We start from the raw sequence: 20,762 nt of genomic DNA, 5'->3' as shown, positions 1-20,762 counted from the left end.
AGAAAATTTCATATCTGACTGCACAATTACTCCAGGTCTTTTTCATTTTCTGCTAAATTTAGTACTTGAGTACACTAGGTGAGTGCAGTACCACAGAGTTGGTTAATCTGTGATTATTGCTACCAATATGCAGCTGAAAAATGGTAACTAAAGTTTAATGTTTATTAATATAAGGTTTTGAAAGGGTACAGAAATCTAGGAGTTACTTAAAAGCTGGGGGGGGGGGTTAAAAGTAGTTCAGGACAAAAAAAATTTAGGGGTTACAATTCCTACTGTATAGGATCTTCACAAGTGGGAAAGGAATATTGTTGTCCCTATGTATAAGACAATGGTGAGACTGCATTCAGAATATTGTGTTCAGATCTGGATGCCACACTTGAATAAAGATGTAGAGCTCCTAGAAAGGCGAACTAGAAGGGCAACTGGATTGGTGAGAAGTGCAGTTGATGCCTATATGAAGAATGCCATTGAAATGCAGACTGCAAAATATGGCAAATATAGATAATCAGATCAAGAGTATTTCTCCCTCTAATTGACTCCCGAACATGCTGCTATAGAAAACAGTCATCCAATAAATCCACAAAAGCCTTGCCAGTATGCGAGTGACCAAACCAAAAGTTTCAATCTATACCTGGGAAGTTAAAATCCCCCATTATAAGCAGGAGCAGATTAAGGTCGGTTGAGGCCCCGAGCGCAGAAGAAAATATTGGGCCCCTTAAAAAAAAGAGAGAGAGAGACAGGGAAAATAAAAATACATGTCAACCATTTTTTTAAATAAATAAAAAATATTATGTACTATTAATGTTTTATTTCCAATAAAATTTGAATATAATATATGTATAATATAATTAAAAATAGCATAATAATAATCACAAAGTTTTGAACTAATAGTTGAACATATTAGTTTAACTATTAGTTGAACTAATATGTTCAACTAATTTGTTGGGGTTTTGCATAGGCCCTTCAGAAGATGGGGCCCAGGGCGCATGCCCCGTGCATCCGCCGTTAAATCCGCCTCTGATTATAAGACACTCTGATTTACTGGCCTGCTCTATTTATCTGTATAATTGTTCATTGTACTCCTCAGAGTCACTAGGCCTATAACAAACTTCTACCCTGATTTTTGCTTTCCCAGTGCTTATGTCACACCAAACTGACTCAACATTGTACTGTCCATTTATGTCAACTGATTTTATAGATTTTAGATTTTATGTGTTTCTTAACTAATAGCATAACCCCCCTCCCTTCCTATCCTGTCTATCCTTTCTGTTCACATTGTACTCCCCAAATTCCAATTCTGCATCTCTTTTATCTGAGTGACACCGCAGTCTATGATATCCCAATAATACCTTGGATGTCTTAACCAGCACTTCAAATTTATGAAATTTATTTACTATACCCCTAGCATTGGTGTACATGCAAGTATACATGCACTGTTCTTACTCTTAGTTACTCTAACACAACCCATGTATTTACTTGTTTCATGACTCCCAGCAGTTCCTGAAATCCCCAGAAAATTGCTTTCTGGGCTGCTGCTCATTCCAATAGAAGCAGTGCAAGAATCACTTTCACCTCTGCCTGCGGCTACTGTTAATCTTTTAGTCTGTGAATCCCCCCCCCAAAGCTAGCAGTTTTCCGAACCATCTAACACTGCATCGATAGCATCAGCAAATATTCTTGCACCCTTTCTTTTAAATGTATCCCATCCCTGTAGAAGCAGTCTCTCCTGTTAGCAAGCACAGGCTGAAAAAAATTTTACCCCTTGAGCCCTGCACAATCTCTCCAGGGCCGAATGGATAGACAAGGCTCTCATCATATACTTCCTCCTATTGTGTCTGGGCAGCATTGCAGATACTTTCAAATTTAACCCTAACTCGTGACTTTTTTTCAACATTGACCTTCAGGTCAACATAGTTAGTGCCAACATGTACAACGATATCACCTTTTGTGCCCTTAAAAGATATTATGCTTATTTGGTTTATGGTTCAGAAAAGGTTCTTAACTCCTGTTCTAGAGTGGTAATGCTAGAAGGAAAATAAAGGAAAAGAAAAGGATTTTTCTGCTTTTCTTTGGCTGTGTCCATTTCATAGACTGGCTTTTAGAATAAAAGCATCCTTAGCCAAGGGTTTCTGATAATCTGCCTTAGCATTCCTAACCTCCCTGAGTAATTTGATTACAGACCCATTCATAATTTAATTTATACCAAGCTGTTAATAAGAAAAACGAATTTCTCCAGATCTGCCAACACCAAATATAGGAATATAGTAACTTTCAAGGAGATTTTTTTGTAGAGCCCTGATAACAGGTGATCAGACCTGGATCTTTTGTTATGACTTTTATTCTAAAAGCCATTCTATGAAATGGACACATCCATCATTGTCTTCATCAAACACTGAAATAAAAACCTCAAATCACCAGATCATTACAAGAAATTATGGCCATTATGGCCACAGTATTTTGAGCTGAGATGAAGGCCCAATTTTGGTTGATTTTTTAGAGAAAGGCCAGACTATAAATGAGGAATGATATTGCCAAACACTTGATAAGCTTAATAGGGCTATAAAACAAAATGGGAATGCTGCAACAGGTCACCAGATCTGATTACACCATGATATTATAATGCCAAGCCTCACACCCACACTGCCCATGTGACTCAGATTAAAATTGCAGATCTGTGGTGGAGTGTTTTGCCTCATCTTGCATATAGTGTGGACTTAGCCCTATAGTTTTTTTTCTTTTGGACATATGAAGAGATATCTTCATGGAAAACACTTTTTGCATAATGAGGAGCTAGAAAAAAAGAGAATGATAGGCTGGCTTCAACAGTAGGTCCATCTTTTTACCATAGTGTATATGTGAATTGGAAAGAATGAGGGCATAAATATATTGATAAACAAGGTGGATACATGGAATAACATATACAGGGGTCCCCGGTATCCAAATATATTCTATGTTCATTCATTATCAGAGTTCCCGCAGTTACAAGGATTTGAAAATTAAAGAATTAAAGCTTTTTCCCTTGAGAAAATTGACGAAGCACTTTTTTTTTTTTTTTTTGTGAGAACGATCTTCCTCATGATCATGCAACAAATGTTAAGCGAGAAGTTAAAGACATAACTAAATGCTACGACACAATTTTATCTGAAAAAATACCACAAAAAAAAAAAAAAACACGAATAACTGATTTAAATTTCAACTTTGTATGTATCTTTTTGTATGTTTGTTTGTATCTCTACCTTATATAAGTGGGTAGTTTGATTATGTTTAAAAGAAAACTGGACAAATTATTAGAAGAGACAGATAAATAAAGTGGGTACATTTTTTTTTAATGATGCTATATAACCTTATTTCCTTGCATAATTTTGCTATTATTAATAATAATAATAATTATTATTATTATTACTAGCTACATAGTGCAAGGAAACCTGAGGCTTATGCTGCACCAGCAAAAAAAATAAATTTTTCTGAATTACCCCGAGAGAGAGAGAGAGAGAGAGAGAGAGAGAGAAGTAGGTGGGAATTACCAAGAAAGAGAAGAATGATGATATCCAGCTCAGGACCTTGGGTGTGCCAAGCCCATACTCAACAGATGTGAGCCCCTTGGGGTAAAATGAGTGCTCGCCCAGAATTTGAACCCAGGACCTCTCGCACCCAAAGCAAGAATCATACCCCCTAGACCAACAAGCCATGCTAAATTTTGTTACACATTATGTAATCAAAAATGTCTCTCTCTCTCTTTCCTGATTCTTTACAGTAGGTGTCTCTTTGGATATATGCCATGTTAATACACTTGTGATCACTGTCTACTATTTTCTATTACTTGAAGATTCTTAATTTCTGATTAATCTAAATTAATAACCATGTGTAGAGTAGCATAGCCACCCTTTTTCGGGCCTGGAGGTAAAGAATGTGTTCAGGCCCCTACTTAATGAAAATTGCAAAAACAGGAGACAGCCAAAGACCCTGGGCCCCCAAAGGACCCGGGCCCGGAGGAAATTATCTTGCCTGCCTACATGGTAGCTATGCCTCTGCATGTGTAGAATATTGCTTTTCCTTGTACCATTTCTGTTTGTTGATGGGTTTTCTTAACAGGGTTTGTTAAGAAAACCTTAACAAACCCTGTTGTATTCTTCTGCATCACTTGGCTAGATACTGTTTCTGTGTGCTAACTTTTATTAATTAATAAATTGGCTTCACTGTCTTTAAATAAATAAAATAATTTGGTCCATGAGTGATGTCCTGGCTGGTTTTTCATTTCTTACACTTCTTTACATCAAATTCAGCATGATTTTTATGACTGGGACTTCTTGACTTTAATCTTCTGATTTAATTTAACTTAGGTTTGAATTTTTGCATTAGTTTTTTATTTATTGTTTCTATTTTTTATTTTTTACTTAATTTTTTGTTGTTTTTTTATTTAATTTTATCTCTTGGGTCTTGAGGATAACTTTATGTATTAGTCTAGGCCAGTGATGGTGAATCGGTGGCATAGAAAATATGGTCTGTGCAGTCAATCATAAATATTTATACAGGTCGACCATCAATAATCTGGCAGCATTGGGACCTGTGGGGTGCAGATTAGTGAGTTTGCCGGATCACCAGTGGTTATTTTAGCACATACAATTTACCCAACAGCTAACCACCTCATCCTACCTTTAATACGTTAACTGCCAAGCTAGTTTAAGAAAAAAATCCCCAGGGGCCAAAAAATATTTAGCAAATAATTTGATTAGTAATTCTAAAATAAATATTGTAATGTCAGTGTTGTCGTTTTTTCGTTTAAAATATCAAAAAAAAAAAAAAAATGTCTTTTTTTTAATTTTTTTTTTTTATGTCGCATATATGTGGCCCAGTAGGTTACTTTATTTCTTGAGAAGCCGTGTCAGTCACATACGCGTGACACTATTACGGCATACATACGAAGGTCGTTTGTAATTTGTTTATTGCATGTGCGGTGAGAGCTACAATAAATTTAATTGCGATAAAATAAATTCTCAAATGTCGCAATAAGTTTGTCAGTACTGTTAAAGATTTCGTGAAAACAAATTCGTTAGTGCACTGTATTATCCATTATATTGTGTTGTGTTTTTTCCGCAAGTTTGTACAAGTGTGTGTTGTAAAAAAAAAAAAAAAATCTAAAACGGAATGGCTAAAAGAAAATTACTAAAATAAGAGGAACTGAGAGAAACTGTTGGAATTTACAATTAAGCAGAGTTAAACTTCTCACAGCCACACCGCTGTCAAGTTTTTTCAGTAGTTCAACTTTATCTGTTATGGACAATGTACGGTGTTTACGCTTTACACCACGAGAGGCACTTCCTTTATGCATTGGAACCATGGATGAGGCTAAATGTGAACAGGTTATAATAATAAATTCAGAAAAACAAGTGGGAATGGCTTGCCAGTATTTACGGGTTCGCACGCCAACAGCTGATGCTGCAACCAACACCACCAAAACAGTAGTGGCAGGTCGGTGCACTGACCTGGAAATTTGAAATTACGATCACAGAAATTATGTCCGAATTTACGGTGGAACCGGATTAGCGATGGTCGACTTGTATTATAATTTTTTTTTTCAAGCCAGATGTTTCTTAGTCTGTCAGTCACATTTAACTGAGAAAAATAACTGTAATTGTGCACAAAATAATGCAGTAACAAAGTTTTCATTTAGAAACTTGCACATATTGTTACCATTTCATAATATCAATAAAAATTATTAACTTATTTTAGTCAGTTTTTTTTTCTTTCTATGTCATGCAAAAATTGTTATATTTTTGTTTCAGCTTCTTTTTGGCATGCAGGCCAGAAAAGGTTTGCCATCTCTGTTCTAGACTAGGATGACCAGACGTTCCAGTTTTCACTATTTTGTCCTGGTGTCCTGAAGTTTTTTTGGTACGCATAAATGTCCTGGTTTTCTGAAATTTTAAATAAAATAGTTTATCCAGCAACTTTTATCATCTCTGTTTGCACAAATTTTGTGATTCCCTGCATAATGTGATAAACCCAGTAGCTGACAGATTGCCTTGTGATCTGAAAATAGTTTTAGTAAAAATATTGACATATTTGCAAACAACCACAACGTATACAATGAACAGTTGCCAGAATTTTATTCTTTAGCGATAACATATAACAAGCTATTGTTACATGTTATGTATATTCAAAAACCCACTGGTTAAGTTTGTACTAAGTGAAGAGTTGAATATTAAAACTCTTCCAAGTATTGAAGGCAGAATAAAAGCTGCAGAAATTTATTGAAAAATTTTTGAAATCACTATTAAGTGGGGTTATTCGTTATTTGGTTTTTAGGAGCATTAGCAACTAAGGCCATATTGCTCCGGGATATGCGGTGGTCATTCCTTGACCTTTCCGCATACTCCGTATTTGGTGGTGACGGGCTCGAACCCCGGTCTAATCAAGAAGCGTGTGCTACGCACTGCTGCTCCTTCCCACCTGGCTACGGAGACGCCCTATTAAGTGGGGTATACTTCTATGTTATATATAGTGCACTTGGCATACTTAATAAACAAATACTAAAAATTAATGGTCTGAAATTGCATAATAAAAGACATGAATTAATGTGCATTGAAAATGAAAGTGACAAAATTATTCATTGAAGAAAATTTTGGCTCCTTTCCTTGCAAAACAAGTGAACAAATGCTTGCAAAATTTTAACTGATCATAATGATCATAATTTTAACGGATCACAAATTGCAGCATCTGGCGACGAGGCACCTGTGGGGTAATCTGATTGAGGTGTATAAGGCCTTGAATGGTTTGAGCAGGCTCAATGCTGATGGGATTCTTCCTCTTGCTCACATTACAAACCTGAGGGGACATAAATTCAAATTGAGGGTAGAATAGATGTGCAGAAATTTGCCTTTGGCCAGCAGGTAGTTCATTGCTGGAACAAACTTCCATCTGTTATTGTGAAAGTTGATAGCTTAAATAAATTCAAGGAAGAACTGGACAAACATTTAGAGGGAATGGATGGGTGAAATGGGATTTTTTTTTTTTTTTTTTTTGGCCGCTGCTATATAAGTTTGCTTTAGCATTAGCAGAGCATATGATGCAAGAAAGCAAGCTTATATATCATCATCCAAAAAAAAAAAAAAAAACACCCTTCCCATTTCACCCATCCATTCAATCCAAATGTTTGTCTAGTTCTGCCTTTAACTTATTTAAGTTGCTGATCCCACCACAACAGAAGGAAGTTTGTTCCAACTATCAACCACCCGCTGCCTAAAGGCAAATTTCTGCACATCTACTCTACAACTATCTTTCCTCAATTTGAATTTATGCACCCTCAGGTGAGTAATTTGAGCAAGAGGAAGAATCCCATTAGCATTGAACATGCTCAATCCATTCAAGACCTTATACACCTCAATTAGATCACCTCATAAGTGCCTAGTCTTCATAAGTTACAATTTGCAGAAGTTAAGCCTTTCTTGGTAACACCAACCCTTTATCCACTCACCAATTTCATTGCCCTTCTCTGTACAGCTCTATATCTTTCCTAAAATGAGGCCTCCAGACCTGTATACAGTACTCAAGGTGTGCCTGATCATTTCCTTATGCAAAGGGATAATCACCCCCTTATCTCTGCTAGTAAAATTCCTGTATATCATTGACAAGACACCATGTAGTCTTTTTGCACTGCTCGCATTGCTCAGAAAACTTCATATTTGACTGCACAATTACCCCTAGGTCCTTTTCATTCTCCACTACCCAGAGTGTAGTACCACCCAATTGATACGTTACTGCTACCCACATGCAGTACTTTACCTTTGTCAATGTTAAAGTTCAGTTGCCACTTCTCAGCCCTTCTGCTCTACTTTTCCAGATCCTGTTGCAGTAGCATACTGTCATCACTGTCATTAATTACACTACTGCTAATGCTAATTTTAGCATTAAGAAATGACATATTTGATATATATAAAAAGATTTTTGTGAATACCTTAGAGAAATCGGCTGAACTCTTCCTTAAATTAAAATTTAAGAAATAGATGCTTTTAAAGCATATGCCAGTTTGGAGAAAGTACAAAATATGTGTAAAAATATTATTTATATGCAATTTAAGGTTGACAAGCTTATTAATAGTTGGTTTCTTTTCTTAAAAAGTTAATTTTTGAAGAGCTAAAGATGAATGGTCAGTGGTTTCCTTTTTTTTTTTAAGTTTGTATTTCAAGAGAAATTAAAATGTGCAATAAGGCCTCTAAGGTTGGGATTATTCATACCACAAATTTAAACAGATACACCAACCGTTTATAACTGATTTAATAGTAAAATAAAATAAAATAAAATGATACAAAAGACTGTAAAATAATATTTACAAAAATATGATTATTTACAAAAAACTAATTTACAACAAAAATAAAATAAAATAAGTAAATAAGTTAAAATGTATTAAAATATAAATTTAAAAGCGATAAAAACACTATTGAAGCTTTCGGAGGTGTCTGCCTCCTTCCTCAGCAATAATGAAACTTAAGCGACACATCCTTAAGTACCAGGTTCACAGCACACGTGAATGACCAGGTGCATACTCGGTATTCCTTTCACTTGTACCAGAACCGGAAGTGGTCTGGGGACGTGGAAAACTAAAACGTTCATCTCTGGCAAAAACCACCACCTCAAAAAGGGGGTGAAGCCTAACTCCCCTGTCTCTGTTCATGCTATTGTTGCCAGAGGATCCAATCCACAGACTTTCTAGCCACTTGCGGTCCCAGAATCTATGCGCCCGGTCAAGGATGACAGCATTGTCGGGGGAGATCTGGTGTTGTTTTTCCCAATAGTGCTCGGCAGTGGCAGATTTATTGAGCTCTGCGGTCCGTATTGCTCTTGAATGTTCCCCCAGACGGTCCTTGAGACGCCATCCTGTCTCCCCCACGTAACATTCCCCACAATCCAGGCATGTGATCTCATATACGACCCCACTACTAGAATCCCTAGTAATGGGGTGTTTGACCTGTGACAAGTATTGGTCCATGCATGCAACAGGGTGTCGGCTGCCCAGATTTTATGGGTTACCTAAGACGTACAAGAAGAATGTTCCATTACGGCCCATAGTTTCCTTCATTGGTAGCCCTACATATGCTCTATCTAAATATCTGGCACAGCTGATTTCTCCGGTTGTGGATCGGTCCACGTTGGTTATTGGAAATAGTGTGGAATTTGTGAACTTTGTAAGGAGTCAAGATATCGGGGAGGACGAGATGATGATGTCATTAAATGTCATATCATTATTCGCGTGTATCCCCATAGCACATGGGGTAGAATGTGTGAAATTGGCTTTACAGAAGGATAATACCTTAAGTGCTAGATCCCACCTAAACATAGAAGATATATGTTGTGCTGTTGAATTATGACTTTCTAGTACAACCTTGGTTTTCCAAGGAGTGATGTATAAACAGGTTCACGGCACAGCCATGGGTTCTCCAATCAGCGCCATTGTTGCAAATCTGGCTATGGAGGAATTAGAGAATAGGGTTTTTGCGAGATTGGAGTTCCCTATGCGTAAGTGGAAACAATATGTTGATGACACATTTACTATTGTAAAGAAGGGGAGAGAGGAAGATGTGGTCTTGTTTCTCAATGGTTTTTCCCCCTTTATAAAATTCACCTCGGAAGTAGAAATAGATGGTACCCTCCCATTTCTGGACATAATGGTATATAGGGAAGGCCCCAGACTTAGAACCAAAGTTTACAGGAAACCAATGTGTAGGGGCCAGTACACACATTATAGGATGGCACAGACTGCCCAACATAAAACTAGTGCAGCGAGAGCACTTTTGGGTAGGGTGAGGACACATTGCAGCACCTATGAGGAGGGGGAGAAGGAAATTAGGCAAATTATGGCAGATCTTATGAGGTGTGGTTACCCCCAGATGGTCATTGATAAATACAATAGAGAGAAAGAGCCCAATCGGGTAGTTCTGCCTGTACCGCTTACCACAGTGTATGTTCCCTACTATCCAGGCCTGTCAGATCGCATTGCGAGGATGCTTTGCGATTTTCAGACACGCTGTGTGCAGCTCCCGGGCCGGAGGTTGCACACAGTAGTGTCACAGGTCAAAGACCCCATTACTAGGGATTCTAGTAGTGGGGTCATATATGAGATCACATGCCTGGATTGTGGGGAATGTTACGTGGGGGAGACAGGACGGCGTCTCAAGGACCATCTGGGGGAACATTCAAGAGCGATACGGACCGCAGAGCTCAATAAATCCGCCATTGCCGAGCACTATTGGGGAAAACAACACCAGATCTCCCCCGACAACACTGTCATCCTTGACCGGGCGCATAGATTCTGGGACCGCAAGTGGCTGGAAAGTCTGTGGATTGGATCCTCTGGCAACAATAGCATGAACAGAGACAGGGGAGTTAGGCTTCACCCCCTTTTTGAGGTGGTGGTTTTTGCCAGAGATGAACGTTTTAGTTTTCCACGTCCCCAGACCACTTCCGGTTCTGGTACAAGTGAAAGGAATACCGAGTATGCACCTGGTCATTCACGTGTGCTGTGAACCTGGTACTTAAGGATGTGTCGCTTAAGTTTCATTATTGCTGAGGAAGGAGGCAGACACCTCCGAAAGCTTCAATAGTGTTTTTATCGCTTTTAAATTTATATTTTAATACATTTTAACTTATTTACTTATTTTATTTTATTTTTGTTGTAAATTAGTTTTTTGTAAATAATCATATTTTTGTAAATATTATTTTACAGTCTTTTGTATCATTTTATTTTATTTTATTTTACTATTAAATCAGTTATAAATGGTTGGTGTTTTTATCTGTTTAAATTTGTGGTATAAATTAAAATGTGTTTTTTATTGCATTTCTGAACATGATGGAAATATTGAAAGAATATTTAAAGAAATAAATGTTTAATAGTCAGCTGAATGAAATTGATTGTAAAAACAATTAATTTTATTGTTATGCAACTTTAATGTAAATTTAATGTGTAGAGATTTTTATAAGAATGAAATTATTATTAGATGGGAAGAAGTAAAACCTTTGACTTCTGATTTATTTTATTGCAGTACTGCTTAATTATTCCTCAAATATATTAATGTGACTTTCTATAAAATATATAAGCCACATTTTCTCTTTTATAAGCATTTCTTTTCCATTTTTAAAGTACATATTAGCTAAACATAGAAAACTTCTCATTGTCCATTGTTTTGTTCTAGATCTGCATCTGGAATTATCCTATTCTGGGCTGTACTTGAAATGGGAGGGAGGGAAGGTTACTGTATGATTTGGAAGGTATTTTTTCAAGTTGTAAAATAAGGGGAAGTAGGATGGCTTTAAATTTATTGAATAAGTTCTTCAGCTGTTTCAAATTAATGAAACAGCAAAAAGATGGTGGAGTGGTTTCAGGCTTCCTGAAAAGAAAAGGATTGACATCTCATCCAACTTAAAACATTGAGTTCAGAGCAGAGATCAGCATCTGGCAAAATTTGTGGTAAAGGCATCCTATGAGACTGCCCAGATTGGACTTCATTTAATCATCCTGTAAAAGGCATTTCCACAAAAATTGTAATAGTCCCCTGTGTTCTGGTTTAATCTTTGGGGCAGAGGCAAAGTTCTCTAGATGTATTGCAAATCCCCCATCCACTTGCCTTTTATCTACCTAGTTTTGCAAAATAATAGGTAATTTCAACTCAAAGTAGACTCCCTAAACTCAAAACTTCATCACTTGCACCTGAAACTGTATACCACAGTGAAGCCAGGACACATCAAGCCTATAAAGATTGCCAGATTCTGACAAATTTTTGTCAGGTTATTTATTGTTAGACCTTAATTAAATGATTTTATCAATTTTTATACTTCAAACAGAAGTTCTATTTCTGCAATCCTTTGGTTGGCTGGTGAACTTAGTCCTTATTCTCCTAATCCAAATTCCTCATTTGTGGCCTTTCTGAGGGATGTATACTCCCTACAGCTGGATTGGGAAATTTCCACTTTGTTAATTGTAGATTATATTTATTTATTTTTTAAACTAATTCTCCCTTCTCTAAGAGGAATGATTCATCAGAATTTCTGTATATAGACTAATAGACAAATAAAGAGTGATATGTCTGTGAATTTTCACCTTACTGTATTCATTCTTATTTTTGAATTCATTTAATGATAAAATTTATTTAATGAAAATTAAATAATTTGACAATGATCCAATTTTATTGCATAAATTGTCATGATAACTGTCTAGTTTTGTTTTATTTTTTTCAGGTTAACGGATATCATGATATGTGCTCCATGGGCAAATATAACATTTGAATGCCTTACTGGAGCAGTTGATCATACCGACTGTTGTCAAAGAAGAGGAATTTCTGACGTTTGCTTGGAATTTTGTCAAGGAAAGATTGCAAGGATAGATTATCGCCATTTTAATTGTTTAGAGAGGATGGCAGATTATGGTAGTTGCTTAATGGAACGTTATGGTGTTCTTTCAGGAGCACCTGAAGATTTTTCAGTTGCAAGTGTACATTCTCACTGGGCTGTATTTAATTGGAAGCCTCCAAAGTAAGTTTCATAATTATTTTGCCCTTATCTAAAGTAGCAAAAGAAATATTATCATCAATATGTTCATGTTTATATGACCATTTTGTATGTATAGTGATATCCTGATTTACAAACACTATTTATGCACTCCTGAGAGATAGATCCTAAATAGAAATTCATGAACTGGGAGGGATTTATCCATAGTTGTAATAGTAGGATACATACAAAAAAAAGCTTTTTGCGTTATATTTTTACACTATGGTTAGTGTTAGAATGGCAAAATGATGCAGGAGGCTGTGAGGGCTGTTCAATAAAGAATGATTATAATGTTGTTTTCACAATATACCTTTATTAATCATCCATATTTTGAAGGTCCTTTTAAAAGTAGGTCACCTTTGATGAAAGCACCTTTTCCAATGTTTCTGCCATTAAATGTAAGAAAGGCACTGGATGTGGATGGGATCTATCCAATTATATTAAGGGAGGCAGCAAGTGAGTTAAGCAAACCCTTAGCCATAGTTCCTTGGATTCGGGGGAAAGTCCCTGTGGATTGAAGATGTGCAAATGTATCCCCACTTCATAAAGGTGGTGTCAAAGAGTGACATGAGTAATTACAAACCTCTTAATTTAATTTCTGTTTGAACAAAACAAACGAAATTACCCTCATCATCATCCTGAGAATCTTCAGTGAGATATACAGTGTATAGCAGTTAGGTGGCAAAAAGTGGGCCTTGGAGGTGCAAGGTGCCTAAAAATCTAAATCAGAAGATTTCGAAGGAAGAAGTAAACACCACAATTGGTGATACACCAGCCACGATAATTCCCTGAAACAGCAAGTCAGTAGGCTGTTTCTCTCTAGAATAACTAAGATTCATATAGTCAGTTGCTGAAACTGTAAAATTCAGCTGATGAGTCAGAAGAAATGATTAAGCAAAAAGCAATGTTGAAATATTGAAAGTGCAATGAGTATTAAGTTAATTAGTGGCTAAGTGTTGATTGAAAGCGTTAATTATTGATTTATGGTTGTTTATGTATTATTGAATGGACTATTGATTAAACAGGTAAATTATTAGTAGATTGAATTGATTATAGTGAATGAATTGTAGTAGGAGTAAGCAGCAGAATTATTCATTGATTAAAGCTGATAGCTAGAGGATAATAAATATAAAATGATGACCCTGAGATCTCAGAGTAGTAGGAAAAGAGAAGAGGGTGAGAGTGTTTGTGAGAGAGAGGAGTCATCAGGGGCAGGCTCTACTCTAAGGAATAGTTTTAATGGGAATGTAAAACTTAGTAAATACCTGAAGGGCTTTAAGGGAGACCCAATAGAAAAGGTAGAGTTTTTTAAGAAAGTTGAAAATAATAAAGGAAAATGAAGGGTTATCAGAATTAGAGGTAGTAACTGTAGCGGAATTTAAATTAGAAGGCACGGCATTCAGAAAATTTCAAGAAGCCACTCAGACAACAGAGATAGAAACATTGAACAATTTAATACTATAATGACGGTTATTTTCTACCAAGAATACGTTCCTGGAAGGAATAAAATTAGTGAATAACTGCGTACAAATGGGGCGTGAGAGCGTAGATGAATTTTACAAAAGGTTACTAGAAGTAAAGTTAAACACCAAAGTATCTGATGGGGGAAAAGGGTGCCTTTGATAAGATTTTAATGGGACAATTTTTGACAGGCATCAAGGATAAATACTGCAAAGAGGCACTCAGAAGGAACCTGAATTCTTTGTTACAGGCGTTAAAGTTAGCAATAAAGGAGGAAAAACTAGAAAATTATTATCATGGGGTCATGAAAAGAGAAATGAATACTGTAATGTCAACAAAAGATGCCAACCATATTAGTAGTGGGGAAGAGGAAGGGAGCTCAAAACTTACAAGCTTGGAAAGGCAAATAATGGTATTAGAAAGGAAATTTGAGCAATTAATGGGAGAAATGAACAGGAAAAGGGGAAGTTTAACAGAGGGCAAGAGGCATCATAGTGGCACAGGGAATAAAGATGATACCAGAAGAGTACAAAAGGGCATAGGAATAAGAGAGTATGGAACAGGACCAGAACAATATCGCCAAAACAGATATAATGGGTGCTATATATGTGGGCAGAGCAATCACTGGGCTAGAGATTGCTGGTATAGAGATAGGTATCCCGAAGACAACAATAAATACTGCCATAATGAGGGCACAAATCAAGGGCGGCATATAAATATTAATGCTTTGTATCGTAGACAGTCCAGGAATAATTCATGTGATGGAAAGGGGAAATCAATTGGGCCGGTGCTGGAGGAAACATAGCAAACATAGAAGTAAGCTTTAGAATAGGGAGAAAATAATTGGAATCACCGAGGTCAGATAAAGTGCTATAAATGTTCCAGATATGGGCATATAGCTAGATTTTTCCAGACAGGGAAGATGGATCAGGGAGCCAAGCATGAGATGTCTGACCCCAGAAAGCTATGAAAGCACAAGAGAGGTCGTTTTTACCCATGGTGCTCAGATAACCTGAAATTCAGTCTAGTGCAAGGATAGTTCCAATATGATCGAAATCAAATATCCAAGGCCAGTATCTGACAAAAATTATAAGAGATCAGGTTCAGTAGTGGAAAGGATCCGGGAAAAAGGGAAAGACAAGACTAAACATGAGCATAGATCAAGTTAAAGGCTACCTCCAAAGGGAAATGCTTGTGAAAAAGTTCTGATTGTGTCACAGGAATTAAGGAGAAGGAAGAGGAGGAAAGGAATTGGAGAAATTAATCAGAAAGGGTACAGAAAAGGACCAAGATGACAGGAAAGAACAAAAACACACACTATACTTTGGAACTTTAGAACTAAGAGAAAGCATTAGGATGAATTCCGGATAGAAAATGCCTAAAGGGGAAGAAAGTCATGGTGATGAGAATGGCAACCATTTAAATGAAGTAACAGATCTTACAAAAATCGAAGGATTGTGGAAACAGAGAACTGAGGTTTCGAATGAAGAAAAGGCCCATAAACTGAAGGAGGAAATCAGGATCCAACAAATGTATTTAGAAGGAGGTTTATTTGATGAGTGTATGGGAAGGGAATAGATTTAGTAGGGCCTAATACATATAGATTGTGTATATGTATATATGTATAGAGAATGCTAAGAGGGTCACATAGAGCTATAGGGGTAAACATGTAGATTATAGATTAGGACAGTTTATGAAAAGGCGCCTCCATAGCCAGGTGGGCAGGAGCAGCAGTGCATAGCACACACTTCTTGATTAGACCGGGGTTCGAGCCCATGACCACCAAATACGGAGGATGTGGAAAGGTCAGGGAATGACCACCGCATATCCCCGGAGCAATATGGCCTTAGTTGCTAATGCTCTAAAAACCAAATAACAAACAAACAGTTTATGAAAATTAGCAATGAGTTAAGAAATTTTTTTTTTTTTTTTTTTTTATAAAGATGGATGCACACTTAGAAAATTAAGGTATATGGATTATAAGAAGTTACACAGGGGGAATTTCTGCAGTAGAGTAGAAATGGTGATGTTGGCGAAGCCGAAGTCACAGCAGGGAGAAACAAAGGCATAAGTGAGGCAGCTGCTTACAAACATGCTAATGGAAAAAAAAGGATAGGTGTAGAGTATTAGTTGATGGGGAAAGGGGTCGCACCATAAAGGGATGGTCACCTCAGAAGCTGAATGATAGTCTAGGAGTTACAAAGCATGGCAGACCAGAAGTTAGTGTGAAGCGGGATAGCTGTGTAGAGCAACGATTGGAAACCAGGCATAAGGACAGGGGCCATGGAAAGTTAGGAGGAGGCCAGATGAGATCACTGCAAGAATGGAAAGAGGTAGAAAATGAAAGACTCCACTGAGGTGATTTTGCAGTCAGGGAAATTTATTAAAATAGATGGAAGGAAAAAAAAAAAATTAATAATAATTTTTTTAAGGAAGTGGTGACGATTGTAAGATATAAATCTTACAAATATAGGGGAGTTAGAGTTTATGGGAAGATTGTTGAGATTAGGGAATATATTATTACTTGATTTGATATGGAAAGGAAATTTTTGAGATGTAAGAGATAAGTAATAGTAATAGTAATAGTAATAGAAGCATGTGATTCAAGAAAACAAGCGTATGAGCTTATATAGCATCAGCCAAAAAATAAAACTAAATAAAAAAGTTCACAAAACCATTAACTCTAAAAGTTTGTCCAGTTCCTCCTTGAATTTATTCAAGCTATCAACTTCCACAACGACAATCTATTCTACAGCTGTCTTTTCTCAATTTGAATTTATGCTCCCTTAGGTTCATAATCTGAGCAAGCAGTTTGGCCCTTGAGGTTCTCACAGACATTCTCTCAGATATGCCAGACAAGCTGTGCTTGCTACCTGGAAGTCTAAAACACTGATGGAACTGATATTCGGGTGACATTCAAGTCAAGTGGACCCAATTTCGGCAAAGTCCAGACAGTCTGTGACAGTCAAATCCTCTGCTTGCACCTTCACGATGGTGGGACTGTTAGTAATCCTGGGTATAACCTCCATGCACAAGAACTGTGGGTGACCACCCAGGTGTGAATCAATGTAAGCAGAGGTCGAGGTGCAGCGCCCATCCCACATAGAGGAATGCCGCCTCTCTGTGTTACCAGGCAACACTAAGTGGTAGATGACTCTCACAAACCAGTGCAATACCAACACTTTGCTTATTGGAGGCTTGAAGTGGCGAAACCCATGTTTAGTCTCCAGAGCTACGTTCTGGTCAATCCTTCCATATCTCTTCCATCATGCAGTATGACTGATGACTTTTTGAGGTTATGATGATCATCATGGCAAGAGATCCAATCTTCCTTAGTTTTCGAGCATACAGCTCTAAAACGGTGTTCACAGATTAGCCGCTAGTTAGTACACCAGACCGAACCTACTGGTAACTCTTTAAGAGGCTTCTGGATCAGCTAGTGTATAATCTTGCTACCTCTACTCTGCCAGATAGTGACTGAAGGGAGCTTGAGTAGTGTGTATGCGTTGGGCATTGTCGAGGCCACAATATGTCAACAATCTGGGTATATTCTTACCATGTGTACACCATATCCAAAAGTTTCATTACTTCATACAGCATGTCCCCCCCCACACTTTGTTTTACTATTGAATACACCATGAATTGACAAACTGATAGAGTAAGCTTAGCTGAGAAAAGATCTAAACCTCCCAGACACTTCCTAGTTCATTTCACAAATATACGTGGTCTCAATTCTAATCTCATTGATGTTCATTTCCACTTGCAGTCTACCAAGCCACCAGAATCTCAGTTATCGGTTGATTCAACTACTGCTCATCTCAGTTGCCCAAATTATTCGCTGTACAATTCCTTTTGACTCAAAGGTGGTACTTGTGCATATGTCCATTCCGATATTCCCTGTCAGAGACTAGTTAATTTGGAATCTCCTCTCTTCAATCTTCTCTGGCTTAAAATCTCTACTAATGATATTAAGAGTAGGAGACCGGCAGAATTACTTAACAAGTACAGGTCACTGTTGAACAAAAGCCGAGAATTAGGGTTGAATTTGAAAGTGTCTGCAATTCTGCCCAGACACGATAGGAGGGAGTATATGATGAGAGCCTTGTCGATCAGTTCGGCCATGGAAAGATTGTGCAAGGCTCAAGGGGTAGAATTTTTTTCAGCCTGGACTGTACTTGTTAGCAGGAGAGATTGCTTCTACAGGGATGGGATACACTTAAATAGAAAGGGTGCAAGAATATTTGCTGAAGCTATCGAGGCAGTGTTAGGTGGGTCGGAAAACTGCTAGCCTGGGGAGAGACAAAGACCAATAGATTGACAGTAGCCACTGGCAGAGGTGAAAGAGATTCTTGCACTGCTTCTATTAGAATGAGCAGAAGCCTGAAAAACAAGATGCATGATATTTCAGAGACTGCTGGGAGCCATTGCGGTACAAGTACACACATGGGTTGTGTTAGTGTAGCTAAGAAAAGAAACAGGTGCAGGTATACTTGCGTGTACACCAATGCTAGGAGTTTAGTAAATAAATTTGATGAATTTGAGGTATTGCTCAAAACATCAAAGGCAGATATTGTTGGGATATCAGAGACGTGGTGTCACACAGATATAAGGGATGCAGAACTGGAATTTGGGGAGTACAACGTCTACAGAAAGGATAGACAGGATAGGAAGGGGGGAGGGGTTATGCTATTAGTTAAGAAACACATAAAAATCAAGGAAGTGAAGCCAGTCGACATCGCTGGACAGTGCAGTGTTGAGTCAGTTTGGTGTGACATAAGCATTGGGAGATCAAAATTGAGAGTAGGAGTGTGCTATAGGCCTAATGACTCTGATGAGTATAATAAGAAACTGTACAGGGAAATAGAGTGGACCAGTAAATCAGAGAGTCTTATAATCGGAGATTTTAATTTCCCAGATATTGACTGGAATTTGGGGGCTGGTCACTCACACACTAGCAGGGCTTTTGTGGATTTATTGGATGATTGTTTTCTACATCAGCATGTTTGGGAGGCAACTAGAGGGAGTAATACTCTTGATTTGATTATCAGCAGTGATTCTTCATGCATTAAGAATCTGCAGATAAATGAACCACTAGGTGGCAGTGATCACAGTGTGCTGAAGTGGGATTTACTCAAAGTGGTAACTACCATTAGGGGTAAAGGGAAGGGTTATTGCTTCCGTAAAGGCGACTACGATGGACTGAGACAGTATTTAAATTCTATACAGTGGGACCAACTGATGATGTTACCAACAGCAAATTCAAAATGGGAAGCATTCAAAGAATTAATCTTGGAAGCTACTAGGCTTTACATACCAACTAAGAAATATTGTTCAAGGTTTAGGCCAAAATGGATGTCAGATAAACTAATGAAGCATATGGCAGAGAAGAAAAATGAATGGGATACTTACAAATTAACACATGACACAGAAGCCTATGATACATACAAGTTGATATGCAACCAAGTTACAAAGAAGGTTAGGCAGGCGAAGGCAGATTACGAGAAATCCTTGGCAAGGGATGCAAAGAAAAACAGCAAAGAGTTCTTTATTTATGTAAACTCTAGAAGGAAGGGGATGAATCAGATTGGTCCACTTGATATTGATGGATCAACTGTTGATGACCCTGCTCAGGTAGCTAACAAACTAAATGAATATTTTGCATCGACATTCACACATGAGGAGTTATTCAGCGAGGGGAATGCCAGAGGTGTATTCAGCTCTAGCAGTAAGCTACAGAATCTTGAAATAACTGGGAGTCAAGTGGAGGAGAAACTGTTGAAGAAAAACACAAGAAAGGCACCCCGGGTGGATGGGATCTATCCAGTTATATTAAAGGAGGCAGCAAAGGAAGTAAGCAAACCCTTAGCCATAATTATGAGAGCTTCCTTGGACTCAGGGGAGGTACCCATAGACTGGAAATGTGCAAATGTGACCCCAATTCACAAAGGAGGATCAAAGGCTGACACAAGTAATTATAGACCTGTGAGCTTAACTTCTGTTCCAGGAAAATTAATGGAGGCACTGGTTAAAGAAGCACTGCAGGATCATTTAGACAAGACTTCAGTTATAGCTCGGACACAGCATGGTTTTGTTAAGGGGAAGTCTTGCCTGACCAATTTGATTGGATATTATGATGCAGTCACAAAAGAACTGGATGCAGGGAATAGCTTTGATATTATATACTTGGATCTTAGAAAGGCTTTTGATACTGTTGCCCATGGAAGACTGCTACACAAATTGGAGCAGTGTGACATTGGAGGCAATTGCTGCTGTGGATAAAGGGGTGGTTGAGGGGGAGAAGACAGAGAGTGGTAATCAATGGACACTGCTCATCGTGGACTAATGTTATTAGTGGAGTCCCTCAGGGCTCAGTGTTGGGTCCATTATTGTTTTCTGTATTTATAAATGATATTGATGATGGTATATCAAGCTTAATGTCCAAGTTTGCAGATGACACAAAGGTGGGCAGGGTTGTCAAGGACACTACTGACACTATGCTGCTGCAACAGGATCTGAAAGATTGAGCAGATGGGCTGAGAGGTGGCAAATGAAGTTTAACATTGACAAATGTAAAGTACTACACATGGGAAACAGCAACCCCAGAGCAACGTATCAACTCTGTGGTACTACACTGACAGTGGTAGAGAATGAAAGGGACTTGGGGGTGGTTGTGCAGGCAGATATGAAGTTCTCTGAGCAGTGCAGATGGGCTGCAAGAGTAGCTCATGGAGTATTGTCAATGATATACAGGAATTTTTCCAGCA

The 20,762-nt window shown here is 37.8% G+C and overlaps 1 protein-coding gene across 2 annotated transcripts in view; it reads left to right on the top strand.

The window, feature by feature from the left end:
* The window catches only part of LOC150081768 (Ig-like and fibronectin type-III domain-containing protein 2), a 550,711-nt gene that overhangs the window by 212,489 nt on the left and 317,460 nt on the right, over positions 1–20,762 (top strand). For both annotated transcript variants that reach the window (XM_090378862.1, XM_090378863.1), the window contains exon 12: positions 12,229–12,522. In XM_090378862.1, coding sequence (XP_090234988.1) covers positions 12,229–12,522 — 294 coding nt within the window. The remainder of the gene's footprint in view (positions 1–12,228; positions 12,523–20,762) is intronic.

This window comes from Mastigoproctus giganteus, chromosome 8 (assembly GCF_048544385.1).
Source record: "Mastigoproctus giganteus isolate SK-2022 chromosome 8, ASM4854438v1, whole genome shotgun sequence".
In the NCBI taxonomy this organism is placed as follows: domain Eukaryota; kingdom Metazoa; phylum Arthropoda; class Arachnida; order Uropygi; family Thelyphonidae; genus Mastigoproctus; species Mastigoproctus giganteus.
This window is presented reverse-complemented; position numbering and strand designations above follow the sequence as displayed.